Here is an 18,301-nt window from a genome sequence, read left to right as displayed (position 1 = left end):
CATCTCTACTGACAGATATTCTGGTTATAAGATGTCACCCTGAAGAAATCATGTGTCAGTGTTCTGCTAGGATGATTTGTATATATTACTCATTATGACAAGTCGCTTTTTCACATTAATGCCTAATACCTCCAGGCAGGTGCACAACATCCATAGTGAGCAATAGCCTATAAATGAAAGCTATCTTAGTTATAGGTATTCAGCTCTTCTGAAACATTGCATTAACTGCCGATCTTTTGTCCAATAATGGAACGTCTTAGCAGGCCCTTGTAGAAACCACAGGCTTTTGATATACAAGCAACTCATTGTTGTCAATGCACCTGTTATAGCATGTGCTGCTTGTGTTTGAAACCTGTGCTGCTTGTGTTTGAAATGGACGGGATTCACGGCAACATACGACATAAGAAAACGAGCGTTTCAAAGCAATACTTCTCCTGGATTTCAGATATCAGAGTTTTGTTTTTAACCTAAAGTATCAGCATGTGAACAAGGAATGTTCCATAGCGAACAGCCAGAATTAACTGGAAAATGAACTTGCTTGCATCCTGATTGTTTTCAGGGAGACGTGAGGGCTAAAAAGCATCTCGGTGGATTTAAGGTGTCGGGGCATTCAAATTAAGCCTTTGCTTTGTTAGTGCCGGTAAAATTATGCCTTCTTCCACACCAATAAATTGTGTCCTGCTGTCCTGGTTATTGAACTTGACTGGGCCTTCTATCAAGATGTGTTTGACAAAAATCACACAGGCTCATCTTTGACAAACCACCGACTGTATCCTCAGGCCCTCAGGGTGTACAAGCATTGTGATTCCCCAGCACGTGAATAACGTACCAATCGCTTCTTGTGCGACTTATCATTACTGTACATTCCTTGCGGATGGTGCATCTGTATTCTCTTCTTTCCGTCTCAGTGCCTGGCTTATGAAGTTCAAAAAACAAAGATGACACTTAGATGAATAAATATTATTTTTTTATCATATCAAAGCCTTCCCATGCAGCTTATCTTAACCTGTTGTTAGTCAGTTTTGCTGCATTTAGACTGCAAATGTTAATCACGTCTTACGTGAAAGTTTCAGCAATACTCCTTGACAAAAGAAAAGTTTAAGATAAAGGCTCTTTTAAAAAAGCATAGGAGGGGAATGCAGAGGAGGAGGAGGAAATGAGCAGAATCACTGAAAGCACAGACACTGGCAGCTTGGTGTACTTTAACCAAGGCAATCCCTCAGACTGGTTGCATAGGGACCTGAAATTGACCATCGCAGAATGAATTCAGTCAGCGCTGCTTTGCCTGACATTGTATGCACTGGAAACAAATTAAAGCCCTGGAAACAGACAACACAGCTCCTTATCTGGCACTTCACTGTCACTGAAATACAAATGTTTATATCATTGTGCTGTAAAGATTCACAATGTTTTTAGGTGCCTCACCAAGGTGATGGTTTGCTACCGTTTTGTGTTTGTTTGTTGATCCCCCCCAAAGAACATTATCTGTTTTTAATATATTGTGATCTTTATGTAATATATTTTTAATTTATCCTCAGTCAACCTCACATTGTCTCTCTCTCTTGTTTCTTTTCTTTTAACCTCCAGATTTTGAACAGCTTAGTTCCCTGGGAAATATTTCTTCAGGGGCAGAAAATACAAAGATTAATCATAGAACATAATGTAATTGGTACAGATGGGTGCATATCAAATCAGTGTGTATTCCAGATGGTGCTCTTTGTATTTTGCATGCAATACATCTCAACGTGCACTATATATATATATATTTTTGTTTTGTTTTGTTTTTCATTCTTTTCCTTCTAAACGATATAGATTCAACATAACGCAAGAAAGGAAAAAGGTAAGGGAAGCCTCGGAGATATTACTCTCAAGGAGGAAGTGAACTTTTTACATTTCAGCTGTCAAAGAACTTCGATTTAAAACACACTTTCGGGTTTTAAGATCAAGTGAACTTGGGAAAACCGAATCCCTGTTTGTTACACGGACACGAAATGCCTCCTAATGTCGTGAATAAAAGTGGATGTTTGAAAACATTTTTTTTCATCCAGGAAAGTTCATGAAAGTGGATGATTTGGGCCCGGCTTCGCTCTCCCCTTTGTAATTACGTCTGAAAGCTGTTTATCCAAATTGGCCGAACATGTTCACTCTCTGGAGCCGCTTATTACAGAAAATGTTTTTCCAGATGGATCTTTATGTAGTATGCCTGTATAAGCCTGAACACTTACGAATCAACCTGTGATTTTCATAAACCTTTCTTATTTATGTCACAGTTTATCAATTGTATCGATCGTTTTTAATATGTAAGCTGTGATATATATATATATATATATGAGAGAGAGAGAGAGAATTATGATAACATATTTACCCAATGTCCGCCTTTTTATTTTCTGTGCATGTATTACAGCCACAATGCAATGGGAATATTAAGTGTACCTGTTTGATGCGTCTTCTACAGCTCAGCAAATGATAATCCATTTCCTGCTATACAGCAGAGAAAGTGGAGATAGATGCAGGGTACTCTACATAAAATGAGCCTGCTTAATGTGGGCAAAGTGTACAGCATATCTCTTGATATTGCTTTTAGCCTCTAAACGTGGAGACGTGCTTCTGTAGATGAACAATTTCTTTGACTTATAGATCTCCGAATGAGCCAAGTTATTATGTAATATTTTGAGTCGTGATATGCTGACTAATTGTGATTTGACAGTCAAATTGTAGCTGTAAATCTCTGAAGCATGTTTAAATTTACTAAATCTGTTGTTGTATCCTATAATGTATTTGCAGTTATGATCACCTCTCAATGAATCAGTTTGCAACATTAATCACTATTTATTTTAAGTAGAACTCGTATACATGATTATTATTATGATTATTATTTTGATCCTTATTCTAGTCACAAGATTAAAGGATGAAAAAAACATTTAAATAGAGTATTAAAGATGGCAATTGCATATTCATTTTTGAATAATTTCATTACTGGAACAGAACAGGCTTAATTAGGCATTGACAAAACACTTCAGCCTAGCATTTTTAAAAGCATGCTTGGGTTGTGCTTGTTTTTAACACTTAAATGAATGTGTCGTTGAGTATGGAACTAGTTTTGTTTTGTTGTAGTCGGGAAGCATTATTTCACGGTAACTGGTATAGAAATTTACTCTGTTCACTACCATTTGACAGAGCATGGCTGAAGTTCATGAAAGTATCATTTGAGTTGTCCCATTTCTTCCCCCCAGGGAATGTCAGTGAAATAGATATGTTTACTGATTTTTGGTGTTGTTGTTTTAACATTCAGTAATGTATTGTAATATGGCTCTTTAGTAGAATTGGGTATTAGGAAAATGTAAAAATTCTCTACTGGATATATTTTTGTCTTGACAGCGATTTTATTTTCTTCCCTTTTCCTCCTTTTGGTTCCGAGTGTTTTAGCTAAACCAGTTTATTTAAATATGATTAACAATATTGCTCTTAATATATGTTGAGTATCCTCCAATGACAGTTGATTTTGCCATAATTCCGCATTATAAAATGTGTGAGTTCATATCAGCATAAAGTACACACAGTGTGAAAGACTTTCGCCTTGAAGAGATGCTTCACCAAGAGTATTTTGATGATTTCCCATTTATTTAGCAATGAGAACGCAAACCCATAGTCGTGCTTAGTGCCTGCGTCATTATTGCGCAGATCAAAGCTGTAACCCTTCCAATGAAGGAAAACGCTGGAAGGTGGTTGTGATTCAGATAAATACAAAATGAATTTCAAGTGAGAAAACGAAACCTTGCCCATTTGAAAGCAGTGAAAAGGTTGAAGAAATTTCTGTTGGTAGGAATTGCCGTGAACGCTGCGCAAACAGCAATTTCTTGGTTCAGTGGTCAGAACTGGGCATCGGTTCTTCAGTGACTGAGGGAATTAATGTATCACAGTGCGCAGGTTTTGTTTGAGTGGAAGCTGTATTATTTTTCTGCACTTCGAATACTATGGAGATTTATATTGCTCAGGACAACAATGAAGCGGGATTTGTTTTTGTGCGGTTCATATCTGTTCATAAGTGCCTTGTTAAATGGCTTTGCCTCACACAGACGTGGTGGGGGATGTAGAGTGGGGGGTGGGTGTTAGGCCCCAGATAACAGCTGATTCATCTATTTCAATAAAACAATTTACTTGTTATTTGAGGAGAAGATACAATACATGTTTTGGGCAGTTTTTCTATGAAAAGTCAATTAAAACTGCAGTGTGTTTTTGCCCTTTTGCAAATAATTACATATCTCAGTAGTGTTTTTGGTTTGATACGAATGTTTTTTATTTTAAGGGAAATACAGAACAAATATTGCTTTTTTTATTATTTTGACGTGTGTGCTTTAGAGGCAATTCTATATATAGTTTCAGTGAAGAATGAACCTTTTGCTGACAGTCAAACTTCACGATAAAGGAAAAAAGAATAATAAAAATAATTAAGAATCAAGGAAAGATATTGTGGTCTGTGCATGATCTGTATTTAACGAATCTCAGGGATTGAGGTATTTGCAGAAATTAAATTCGGGTTCCGAAATATTGGTTGTGATATCCCTGAACACTCAGTCTGCTATCAGGATGATGCCAGGAACATATTTTTCATCAACAGTGAGATGACAAATGGAACTTCTTTCACAGACAATCTGTCAATCCAGAACCCAAATTTGCATGTGTTGAAGTGTCATATCAGACTTTAGTCAGTCTGTAACATTAAAAACAGGATAAACAAGATGGACAGATTGAAACCTGTTCTATCTCGCCCCCTTTCTCTCTCTCTCTCTCATTTTACCATCTACGTTTTAAACATCATCTCCAATTTGACCTCTTTCTAATCCCTGTTTTATGCCAGGTGTGTGCATATTAGCCTCCATGTACTGCAACGGAGTAACAGTCATTTTGTGTTTTATGAGGTATAATTAGATTCCTTGCCATGTTGTTCCGCTTTTAGTTCTAACGATTTCCACCTCAACTCATTTGCCTTCCTCTCATGACATCTACCCATCTGCTGTCCCTGCTTTTGTACATGAGTATTTTACATATTCCCATATTAGGAATATTGCAAATCAACATGAAATTCATCAGTTTAGAAGTGGTCTGTACTTCCCCTGGAAAGAATCTGTCATAAATGCAATTTATTTAGTCTCTACATAATATGCATGCATCTCCGCATTAGCAGTAATGTGGCAAACAGCTGCAGGAACCAGTTCCAGGGGATAAAGATGGCATTTTATTCAAAAGATGCCAACCTACCAAAGCCTATGCCACACCCATTTAATTACATGTCGTTCAAATAATTTGAGTCCCAGCTGCATGGTATCTCCTCTTTATTTGTGAGGCAATGGAAGTGAAAGGATCAATACCTCTGTATCACCGTGAATAAGAGGAGAGAAGTCACATTTCAAAGATGGAAACATCTTTCATTTCCACAGATAAGGAACTGGTTTCAAGCTATCTGTTAGTCTTGGCCTTCCATTTTTCTTCTGAGGTGAACATTACCTTGAGGTGGGAGAACAAAATCGATTTCATTGCTGGAATATTCTCCCCACTCTTGACTGTTTTGCTACATGCTGCATTCGTGCAGTCCGTGTTCATATTTATATGGGTTTTGTTGCTCTGTGCTCCGGTACTGTGGTATTCTTAGATGTCGTCCCTGAATTGAAACTTGAGAGAAAAGTCTACAGTGTTTCACATGCATGACTATCTGAAAGGAAGACAGAGAGCAACATGCAGTTCTCATGACCTTGTCCTGTTCTTGTGCTTTCCCTGCTCATTGCAGAGCCTATTGTTGCAGACATTTCTGCCTGTATTCGTTACGCTGATGGGTTTTTCAAATATAATATATTTATTTTATCTTAAGGCAATACAGCATAGTGGACTTGACCTTTTTTTTATTATTAAAGATGAATTGTGTAACAAATTTGTTTTTCTTTCTTCTTCGAGTATGTGTCACTACAATCTAGCGTGAAGAGGCACAGCAAGTTGCAGTTTTAGTAATTGGCCATTCCAAATTGGGGCAAAGAGGGAAAATGAATAATTTTCTAAAATTATATTTAATCCTTTTCCAACCTTGTAAATTAATACAGTCAATGTGTTTTTAGGTTGTTTATATACGATCAGTTCAAGTAGCTACTGATGTTACTCGGGAAGCTCTGAAAATCACACTCTACAGAGTAAATAACAAGCTAGAAAATAAGTAATGGAGAATAACCTTAATAATAATTCTTATAAGACCCGTTTTGCGTTAACCATCTCAAAGAGTTTTTTGTAAACCTTTATTGGTTATAGAAAAAAACATGTGAAAGCAAATTTACAAGCAAATGATTTGCAGGAGATAAAAAAAAAAAAACTTGTCTTAGCCCAGGCTTCATTTCTTCAACGATTACCACCTCATTATTATGCAACAGATGAATGAGCATTAAGAACAGCTGTCGAGCAAGGTAACAACAATTAAAACAAAGTGCTTTGAACACTCGTCCAAGTTTATAGCAAGTCATCCTTATTCTGAAGTTTACAGCCATTTTTAACAGCCCTGTTCTGTTTGTTTCCTGGCCATGGGAAATTATGTATCTTCTGTCCCAGACAATACCAATTACAGATTAAATTTGTTTCACTTTGTTCTGAATCACTTTGCCTTCAATGTTGTGCATAGAGAATCGCTCCAGTTTGCTAGCAGGGACATGGAGCATTTAAATTATTAATTTGGTGGGACTGAGCCTTTTGTTTAGTGACTGAGCAGAATATTTGATTTTTTTTTTAAATATATATATATTTGTATTGGAGGGGTGAGCAAATGCTTCTGCAACGCCGTTTTCAGCTTATTTTACTCGTGACAATTTGTGTATTTGCCATTTCCCTCAGATTTTTATGTTTTTACTTGTGAATCCTTTACTTTTTGTATTTAATAAAGGGCAAAAAGGGCTGCCGGTACTGATCAGCTATATTTCCTTTAGCAGGGTCTGCATCAGAATGCTGTAGGCTGATGTGAATTATTTGAACAGATTTTCAGGAGATACCATTTCTCCTCTTCACCACATTGTGTATGGTAGTAGACGATGCAGCACTTACACTTAATGCTATGGTCACTGTGTATGATGCCCCTGAGCCGCAGCGTGCTGTGCATCATGAGCAGCACCTCCAGAGACTTTCCTACACATGGATTGAGGAATCATTCTTGCCGTTTGAAATCTGGAGAGGCAGATAATCGAAAGTGCTAAAACGTGAGAGACCTTTTTGAGCAACAGAAAAATAGCTAAAACAATTAAAACTGCAGCAATTCCCTGGGAAGATTGAAGAGTGGTTTGTGTGTGTGTGTACACACCGCAGGCTTTTTTAATAGCATTCGAACGGTATGTTCCTGCATTGGACACTGCTTCATTACTTGGCATGAACTCCACCTGGTCTGTTGTGAATACATTCCTAGCCCAGGAGCAATCAAAAGGCTATTGCGCTGTAAAAGCATCGATTTATTCTGGGAAAATAAGAAGGAGCAGATTTGTGTATTTGCCACAAAACAAAACGCTGTGTGTTTTTGAATTCAAAACACTGAATGATCTGAAATGTGTCCCTCAAATTCAGCACATCTTTAGATGTGTGTGTGCCTGACTCTATTGTGCTTGGCTCATAATGGCTTGATTTATTATCCTTGAGAAGCACACTGAAGTCAATTAATGAGCAGGCCTATACATTCGAACTGCACATACACCATAATGGATTGAGATATCTGTTGCTTTTATGAATTATACAAAACTCCATCTGTACTGTTTTGGGCTCCTGAAGACACAGCTTGGATGGCCTGGTGTGCTAGCTATTATACTCCAAAAGTTTTTTGTTTTTTTTTCTACAGATATTGGGTTTTTCTGCGGATGCGCACAGTAAGGGGTGAAAACCTGACTTGCATTACATAGCTGTTTGCTCCATTTCTGTTTTGTCAAGCCTCCAGCTTTTGTACGTACACCAGCACCGGGGTGTTGAATAGTTTGTGGCTGTTGCTGCTGTTTTTTGTGAATCTGAGTAGGCAGTGATGCAAAATTGGAAGTTCTCACAGCTGGTTTGTTTTGAGACCGGATTGTGCTCTGTTTATTTATTTTTTTGTACATTGTACATTTGCTCTCACAAAGCGTGCTGGAGTGCGTAGCGCCCAGGCCTCCCTCACTACAGACCTTACCTCAGTCAGCAAGGATGCAGGGAAAGAGGCGGGACACCTGCGTGTGTCCATATTGTATACATGTCAGCTGATCAGGATGCTACTTGGATGAAGATAACAGAAGGACATATTGAAGAAGATAAATTGGAAATTTCAATCCTAATGAAAGAGAAACCCCCAAGAGTCATTCATCCTGGCTGTAGTCCTGTCTCACATTTAAAGGAAGAGAAATCAAGAAAAAGGGAAAAGACAAAAAAGAAGGAAATAAGCAAAGCATGTTTTGTCTGGTTCTTCAGAGTGAGCCACGATGTGAAATTGATGCAGTGTAAGATGTGCTGGTTACAGGCCAGTCTCCAACTAATGAAATATTCATACTGAAATGTTTATCTCCCATTATGATAGAGCAGGCCTTCTGTTGCACCAAAGACCAGAAGAAAACCAGAATAAATGCTTTTCAAGGCGCATCTCCTCAATGCATTTTTTCTCTCTCCACTTGGCAAAACTAACATTTTGTTAAGTGCTGTGTTTAAAACAAGAAGCATCAGTACATCAAGTTTGTTTGTTTGTTTTTAAGTGCAGTGCCATTCTAGGTTTGCAAGACAAGCCCGGAAATGAATTCCACAGATTAAAACTGGAGAGGCTAAACTTTCCACGGCCCCTTTGGTGTAATTTTCACAGTTTGAAGAGGCTGCTGTATGAGGAGCAGGGGCTGTGAGAAGAAGTGTCAGGACTTATCAGATCAGACACAGACTGGAGTACCCTGACTAGCTTGAAAATGAGGAACAGTTTAACCTACTGAAAACCAGGGAATGAATAGCAAGTGTAATATAGTTGTCATGTTGTGGTGGGGGTGTGTTGTTGTTGTTTTTTTTTTCAATGCCTTGTCAATGAGCATTCTGCACAGAGTGAGGTTAATTGAAATAGTTTTGGTCTAATTCATAATCTTATGTGGTTGAAATTAAACTAAATGAAACAGGCCCTGAGAATTCCATGCACACCAGAACAAAAATAAAAATCAGTCATGTTAAGTCAGTCATGACGCATCCCATTATTAGACCGAACTTGACATTTTGCTGAAAAGTGGAATTCAGTTTGGTTCTCCTTTTTCCTCCATTTTACTAAGGTGACTAATGTATGGTATGACTGAGGGTCAAGTTGAAGAGACCGTAGCATTTAGTTCCATAAATGTGGAGGGACGAGGCCTTTTAAATCAGTCCTGTAGGAAAATGCAAGGTGGCATGTAGCCTAAGGGTTGTATTAATGCAATACCCAATGCACAAGGTTTTCTTGAGTTTCAAGCCGATTGTTGGATTCCCTAGGAAATGTTCCACAAGACAGAAGTGAACCTAATGTAGTTGTTTTATGTATTTTCTCTCTAATTCCTTAGCTGTCATATTTCTAAATCAAATAAATAATATCGTTTTACTTGTGCCTTATGATTCGTTTTTTTTTTTTAATTAACAAATAACGTGTGATTGCAGGGCTTAATTGTTAACATTGTAGACTTTATTGGGGAAAACAAAAGTCTGTCAGTGCTGTGCAAAAGCAATTAAAACTTCATATCTCATGATTCATTTGTGAGTTAATGGTACTTTTTGTTTTGTAATACACCAAAACAAGTTGATTTACAGGTCAATGTCAAAAATAATGGCCTTGTAATAAGAATGTAACCCATTGCTCATCATTTTATTGTCATCTGGAATTGCAGACTTAATAGCCTTAATACCAGCACAATGAGGAATAGAAAGACTTTGTCTCTGTGATGTGAGGACAATAAAGTCACAGTCATTGAGGTGGTTTGAAGGCCAGATCAAGATGTTTATTAGCAGTATGAGTTAGGTTGTTGGTGATTGTTGGTGTTTTTGGGACTTTCCATCTGCCCTTGAAATGGACTTCGTAGAAATATTGACCGAAATCTGTTTTAATTCCTGAAGGATTCTGTAGTAGTATCCTACATTTGGATCTTCCTCGAGAACCTACAGTTTCTTCTACAAATCACTTGTTTGCTCCTGCACACAAGATTTTGAAGGCTGCGCCACAGGATATTCTAGGATTTCTGCAGAATCCTTGTAGGAAGTTGTCAATGTCTTGTAAACACTGGTAGGATTGTGCAGGATCCTGGTAGAAGGCTAGTATGTTCCTGTGCCATGCTGGAGAGATCTATCCTGGTAAAGATTTGCATAAACACTCATGTTTTTCAGTGATGCATGCACTGCTATTAGATTACAGGCCCTGTATATTAACAGCATAGTACAGCACATCTGATACATTAGTCTGCAGATCCTTCATAAGTACATTATTTCAATGGAGAGGGAAAAGCAAGCAATAAAGAAAGAAAGGGAAAAAAAGAAGACATCAACATCACCGCTGTTTGTGCATCTGTTACCAAACATGGAAATACTGTTGGGATTAATTCTCCATTTTTATTTACGCACCCTGGAGTGATTTGTGTATATATAGAGGAATAATGAGGCAAATCTCTCACAGTGGTGAAGCATAGTCTCTCTGTAAATCCAGAATTCTGACTGGCAGCTCTGTGGAGGTGGAATATGTCTGGAGTCTTATTATTTAATACAGAGTAAACTAGCACAATGTTCACAAGAAAAAGAATATGACAGAGGAGGTCTCATACGTGGTAGTCACACATTGCTTCTGATTCCTATGTATGGTTTGCAAAGCTCCTAATACTGACACTGAAGAGTCGAGATATAGTTACAACTTTTCTTCCACTCAAAATAAATTAGGCTTGTTCCCTCTGCAGGTGCATGAACAGTACAGTGAGTGTTTTGCATCCTACCATGAGAAATAGTTAAGGAATAAGCTTGGAAAACACACAATTAGGTGACTTGTGTAATGGAGTCACAGTGTATGAACTTGCTGCAGTAACGTGATAGGAAGTGTTCAAGGAATGTACTTCAGGAAAGAGTGGTCTGTGCTAGCAGTAAACCCGAGATGAGAAATCTGAATAAATATGGTAATTGTGAAACTGATATTTGAACCAATAAGCACTTTCCGTTGACTGCAGTGAATGATCTCCTTTCGCTGCGTTTTAACCGCACTGTAGGGAATGACCAGGAATAAATGATTCAACCAAAAGCATCATTACAAATATAACTGTAAAATTCCATCTCTGGAAATGAGGAATGTTTTTTCGTTCTAGCTTCTTCATCCTTCCCTCAGCATCATTATTTCCTCACTCATTGCCTTGCGGCTCAGTTAGTTCACTCATAAGATGCTGTAATGAGGAGATCACTACTCCTTAGCCTGTAGAGTTTCACATGCACCTCTTACAGATTATTGACACTTCTGTAACTCTGTGCAAGGCATTCATTAGGCAGCTCTTGGTAGTTAGCTGGGCGTTGGGTTAAAACGGAAATATACTCTTCTCCCGCTGTTGAAGAGAACAATGAAAAGGGGAAATGTGAAGGCACAGGCTCTTCTACAGTGGCTTGCTTATTTTTAGTATTTAACCCTTGCAGAAAATATCCAGACTCCCCTCTTTATTTCCCTGAACTCCCAATAGGTTACATGTGGCGGCGTGGTGCTTTGTTATTTGAGGAAGCCACCTTCCTGCTGTGATAACCTGCATCATGCTGATGTGCATCACTGAAAGCAGCAGGGAGTTGTCTGGGTCTGTCTCCAGTTCCTCACTTCACCCTGTCTCCAGTGTACCATTCACATAAATGTGTGTTGATGCCAATCAGATATTGGAAGTTGGTGTTGCCTAGTGCTGCCAGAGTGCAGGGCCAGTGCGACGCCTTGATGAACACTGAACACCGGGCTTGCCTTTTGTGATGTCTTCTAGAAATACAAACCTGGCCGCTGTGATGACATCCTGAAGTGGAAGCCCCCCAGCCTCAACTCGGTGGATTTCCGCCTCAAAATCACCAAAGTAGGAGGAGAGGGGTAAGTAAATTGTGTGGGGGTGGATGTGCTGTGTGTGTGCAAGATTCGTTCTTCATAAAATAAATGGTAAATGTTTGTAATGAAACCCACAAACACGTACTCTCTATGCTACTGAATTGATCATATATTATTTTTCTACTTTACTTGGTATATATCCCCTTTGATATTGGGGGGTAATCTGAGGATGACGTGAAACGCTTGTCCGTTGCCGTATGCGAGTGTGTGTGTAAAACGCTGAAAACGTCTTACAGAAGAGCATTTTTTAAACCGTCTGCTTAATCAGTCTCATTTGCAAATGGATAACAGCAAGATTACTTGCTTTCTTTTGTTGCCACTTTTTTCTATAATAGGAACTTAGTTTAACAAGAAATTAAACGTTTTCGTCTTCAATATTGTGATGGGAATGAGGAAAGAAAGAAAAAAAATTCTTTAGGAGATAATTCGGCTTCATTGTAGCTGGTGCTCAGATTAGTTAAATTTTCCAATTAGGAATTATAAATGATGTCAAAAGTACAGCTGCCAGACAAGACATTTTTTCAATCCTCTTGTTAGAGTCTTCTGAGCAGCATTACATTTTGAAGCGGGGCTCTGTTTTATCCCAAAGCTGTTGCTTTCCTTTGTCAGCGGTATTGACCTCCGGCATTGCCCAATCAGTCATGCTTATATGACTTAGCATCTTATTAGTGGCTAACTGTCCTGTTTAGCCTATTATTGTGACATCCTTCACTACGGCAGCTGTTCATTATACACTGCACGGGCGCATCGTCCTAATGACAGCAGTGAACACAACTCAAGTGCCAGGGCTCTCTAATGAGAGACAACACCTTTTTGCATCTTCGACCTTTCTTATTAGTTCCTCAATTGCTCCTCAAATATAGTTCCTGCTAATTAAGAGGTAATGGCTTTCTTGGGTGCTTAAAATATGTGTAAACAGAAAATAAATACATGAACTTTGTGTCAGACTGCAATCAAGTACTTTGGAGAACAAAGTGAGTTTCACACAGACAGTTTATATCTTAATGCTTAACTGGAGTCTGTGGTGGGAGTTTTGTTTGTTCAATTGTTTTTAGATGTCAAATGTAGGTGTGCTTGCATTGTACTATGTTCTTAGCTTTGACAATTTATGTTAATTTTGTGATGAAAGAATATCCACGCAGTTCATTTAATTGGGAATTGTTTTTTATTTTTCAAATGGGAACATGTATCATGTGCCTGTAAGGTTTGACTTTCAAAGGGTAGACAAATGTCATCATGTCACTAAATAATTAGACAATGGGAATTTGTGAAGCAGATGTTTTCTTTAAAAAAAAAAAAAATGTTCAATATAATCTGGTAGGTGGTTTAGTCTTGGATCTGAATTGAAAGGATTCAAAATATGTTAATCTCTCCACACAATGTAACTGAATCTGTCTTTTGGTACACACACATGTAGGAAAACACTTCTCAGGGTGTTTTTTCCACTACATATATTCGCACAGACAGGAATATTAATAATATAGTAGAAGATAAACAGGTCAACACCGTGTTCTCTGTGCTCTCGTTATGCAATATTATTTCATGCAGCAGCTCCTGGCTACTCCTGTCCCTGTTGTTTTTCTATTAAGTAGTGGTGTTGTGTTGAGGCAGCATCAGAAGCAAATCTGTAGCCTACAGGTGGAAATGTTGGCCTTGTATTGATGCTCCCTGAACCCTCCACATTGCTTCTGCAGGACACAGAACAGGAGCACGTACATGTACAAAGCAAGGCCAATCTATACCAAGTCTTAGCCATATTTTTTCTTTTGTTGTGAGTATTTTTATTTTTATTCTAGCGTTTTCCATCTTCTGAAGGGTCTTGCATATCAAAGGCTCAGTTTTCACCAAGTCATAAACACGATTTAGTATAAAACAATGCATTTTTCAGCCCCTTTTAATAAGCCTCTGACTAAGCTTCACTGACAGACCTTGACGGGGGTTTTCTTTCTCCCCTGGTTTAGTTTTCCTTTGGTTTTCATGCGTCCGATTATTCTATTCTCCCGATTTCGTGATTTGATTGTACATAACATCACTTCCATTGTGGATTCACATTATTTTCAGTCTCGGGCACAATGGAACCTTTTGTTTGTGTCTTTTGTTTGCAGTAACGATTTTCAGGCCAGGCCGTTCATAAAAGATGACGAATGTTCTCAGCAGTTTGCATGCCAACTGTTTTTATGAAGTGACACTTTGCACACAGATTGCTGCACTTCGCCCAGAGCAACTGTACAATCTGCTCCATCTCTGGGATGGAGGACCGGGGAGTTTTAACTTTTGTTACTCATAACCTCCAGGACAGAGTACTTGGACACTGTCCTCTTTGTCCAAATGCTTACAAACTGGAGTTGTTTTTGTGGGCATTCAACATGCCAGCTATGTGCTCAGGTAACTGGAGAGTGAGAACTGAGGACTGTTGGTGATTAGTCAGAACTGTCTTCATTACATTGTCCTTATCTATTGCCTTTGCAGAAGGATCTGAAGAAAACAGGATATAATAGGGTTCTTCACGAAGAAGAGTTCCCAGAAAGAACCGCTTCCTATTATTGTTCTGCAGTGCAATACTGAGAAACATCGACCCATGACATCAAATTCAAAGGAGAAGCTTGATGATTCTGCCAAGATTCAATAGTACTAATGTATTGTTTTAACCAGTGAATATACACTCACCTAAAGGATTATTAGGAACACCTGTTCAATTTCTCATTAATGAGAATGGGCCGACTGATTCAAGCTGATAGAAGAGCAACTTTGACTGAAATAACCACTCGTTACAACCGAGGTATGCAGCAAAGCATTTGTGAAGCCACAACACGTACAACCTTGAGGCGGATGGGCTACAACAGCAGAAGACCCCACCGGGTACCACTCATCTCCACTACAAATAGGAAAAAGAGGCTACAATTTGCACAAGCTCACCAAAATTGGACAGTTGAAGACTGGAAAAATGTTGCCTGGTCTGATGAGTCTCGATTTCTGTTGAGACATTCAGATGGTAGAGTCAGAATTTGGCGTAAACAGAATGAGAACATGGATCCATCATGCCTTGTTACCACTGTGCAGGCTGCTGGTGGTGGTGTAATGGTGTGGGGGATGTTTTCTTGGCACACTTTAGGCCCCTTAGTGCCAATTGGGCATCGTTTAAATGCCACGGCCTACCTGAGCATTGTTTCTGACCATGTCCATCCCTTTATGACCACCATGTACCCATCCTCTGATGGCTACTTCCAGCAGGATAATGCACCATGTCACAAAGGTCGAATCATTTCAAATTGGTTTCTTGAACATGACAATGAGTTCACTGTACTAAACTGGCCCCCACAGTCACCAGATCTCAACCCAATAGAGCATCTTTGGGATGTGGTGGAATGGGAGCTTCGTGCCCTGGATGTGCATCCCACAAATCTCCATCAACTGCAAGATGCTATCCTATCAATATGGGCCAACATTTCTAAAGAATGCTTTCAGCACCTTGTTGAATCAATGCCACGTAGAATTAAGGCAGTTCTGAAGGCGAAAGGGGGTCAAACACAGTATTAGTATGGTGTTCCTAATAATCCTTTAGGTGAGTGTATGTTAGGGCATAAAGTTTGGGTGTGTTTGCTTACTAGTCCAGAGTTAACCTGCAAGGATATGTTTATTTTCCTTAAATCCCAACCTTTTTATCCTTGGTGGCCTTATACACACTAAATCCAGTAACCTGCTGACTGGCCAATTGCAACTAATCATACATCTTTAAATAAACCAATCATATAACATTATGGTGTTCAGCTGTATTATTATTATTATTATTATTATTATTTTTATTTCTTGGCAGATGCCCTTATCCAGGGCGACTTTAGGAGTGACTTTAGTAAGTGTAAAAATACAGAGAAGTACAAGGTATCAATTATTACAAATTCAACTTAGCTAAAACATAGCAATTCAAAATAATACATTTTACAAATTCCATTTATAATTAACACAAGTACAGTAAGAGATTTCCTACATCCTGGACAGTGAAAGCTAAGTGCTGTCAAGATGTAGGGTTACAGACGAGGGCTACGAGAAATGAATAACATACATGTGTGCGTGCGTGTATACGTACATGAGTTTTAAAATGCATACAGTTGCAGGGGGTTTATTCCCAGCATCACTCTCCACTGCTGGCCCAACCAACAACGATATGATGAAAACACCTGTATTTAGTTTCCTTTTCTTCTTTCCCCCCACCCGTGAGAGCTGCCACACAGATTGCAGTCTATAGGGCTCTGGCTCTGCCGTATTATGAGATGGCACCTTCAGGGTGGTTGCGTTACACTTCAAAGATCATAACTGAAAAATGCCAGCAACATGATTTAAACTGAGGAAGCAGTGCATGCCGCTGTGTAATTATATCTGAACCCTCTTTCTCTTTATGTTGTGCATTCAGGGGTTTTATCTTCCCCCCTCACACATAGTCAAGCTCCAGTCTCTTCTATTATATCTAAGGAGTTGGGGCCACATTAAGCAGATTTTTTCCCATTAAGATTAGATCAGCAACGCCTCAGTCTCAGACAGTGTTGGTGGTGATGCAGTGCTGCCATCTTTCCTTTCAGGCCCTGCGCCACGACTCGCTTCATCACACGCTCTGCACACAGACGGTCGTATCTGGAGATGTTGTTCATTAACCATACTGTCAGAGTAGTCTGTGTATGCAGAGCCCTCTTGCTCCTCTCCTGTCTCCTACGTTAATGGTTTCTCCTGATTTATCTTAATTTAATGAAGATGTCACCAGAGCCCCATTTCAGGCGGAAATTAAAACCCCCAACCCCCCCCCCCCCCAAACTGCACTTATCAAAGCCGCTTGCGTTTATAACCTTCTCTATAACTGCATTTCTCAAGCCCTTGTGAATGATTGTGTACATTTTCATCCTGTCATAACTGGTAAATCTGCAATGTCGTACTAGGAAACTTCAGTTAAATGTTGAACAGGTCAGAGCAAAAGGCTGCCTGTCTAATGTGTTTTCACTTACACACATTGATTTGAGTGCTTGTTCTGCTTGTGTCCTTTGTGCGTTTTTTAAGATTATTCAAGAATTAGTCTCGAATTGTAGGGATACCCATTTTAATAACTTGTCTCTATGTAGGTTCAGCACAAAATGAGATCTGCTACAGTAGTTTAGACTTTATATCGTTTCTTTTGTTTTGAAGATACATTTTCCAGAATTAAAATTCATCTGAACCAAACAATTACACATGTATATTTCTCTCAATATCTTCCCTCTAAAAAGGTAGTTTGCATGCAAATTTCTCAAGTATGCCCAGTGGGCTTATCTGTCCCTGCGCAGAATTGAAAGGAGAATATTTACTAAGAGCATGCAGTCCAGTGCGTTAATCCCCATGTAAGCCAACACCAATTAACACTTTGCAATATTTTACCCTTTGGCATTGCAATTCACAATTAGCAAAGTTATGTGCAGTCTGTGTCCTGACTAATTTATTGTACAGCAAACACAAAAGACAAAGTTTACAGGTTTTTGTTGTTTAAACAAAATTTCAGCTTTTAATGTTTTTTGTCCTAAGCTCTGTGTGTTTGTGTGGAAACACTGAGCACAGACTTTGATAGTCATTTTTTTATTTATTTTTATTTTTTTTATTCGTATTCAAATGGTTTTGTGGAAAATATACTGCAGCCCTATGCACAAAGTGTTTTGTTTAATGAAGCAATGTTTATATGAGAACCCCTTTGGACAGGCGTGAGACATTATTACAAAACCAAGGTTAGTAATATAACTGGTTTATCAAGAAAAATACATCTGCACTGGTCCCGTTGAAGTCGGCTTTTACTATGCGTTGGAGGAAATGATTGAAGTTTAAACCAGGATTGTTCAGTCTTAAACTATACAAGCTGCCGCGGTACCTAAAATAGATCTTCTATGTAATGTAATGTAAAGCTTTATATTGTGTAAACATAACCTAGTGTGAAGTGGTTTAACATCATATAACTCAAATTAATGTATAAGTTAGTCCACTAACCCAATATACTGTACACAATGCATCAGCTATTGCAGATATGGTGATGGGTTGCGAGTTATCAGCTGTGAGAATGTTTAAAATTAGGATTTAAATCAAAGGTGCAGGTGATCATATCTTACTTATGGGTCGGATACCCTAGGCGAGTTGATTTAGAGATAGACAAGGAACAGGAAATACAAGGTAGAAGCAGGCAGAGCAGTGTCTAATGTGAATTCATGGTATTCAGAAATTGCA

General features: G+C 38.7%; 1 protein-coding gene across 1 annotated transcript in view; it reads left to right on the top strand.

Annotated features, from left to right (window-relative positions):
• rngtt (RNA guanylyltransferase and 5'-phosphatase) overlaps nucleotides 1–18,301 on the top strand; it is a 112,518-nt gene that overhangs the window by 76,889 nt on the left and 17,328 nt on the right. The window contains exon 13 of the mRNA XM_066688615.1: nucleotides 11,958–12,058. Within this exon, the coding sequence (XP_066544712.1) occupies nucleotides 11,958–12,058 (101 nt within the window). The remainder of the gene's footprint in view (nucleotides 1–11,957; nucleotides 12,059–18,301) is intronic.

Source organism: Amia ocellicauda, chromosome 1 (assembly GCF_036373705.1).
Source record: "Amia ocellicauda isolate fAmiCal2 chromosome 1, fAmiCal2.hap1, whole genome shotgun sequence".
NCBI classification, from domain to species: Eukaryota; Metazoa; Chordata; class Actinopteri; order Amiiformes; family Amiidae; genus Amia; species Amia ocellicauda.
This window is presented reverse-complemented; position numbering and strand designations above follow the sequence as displayed.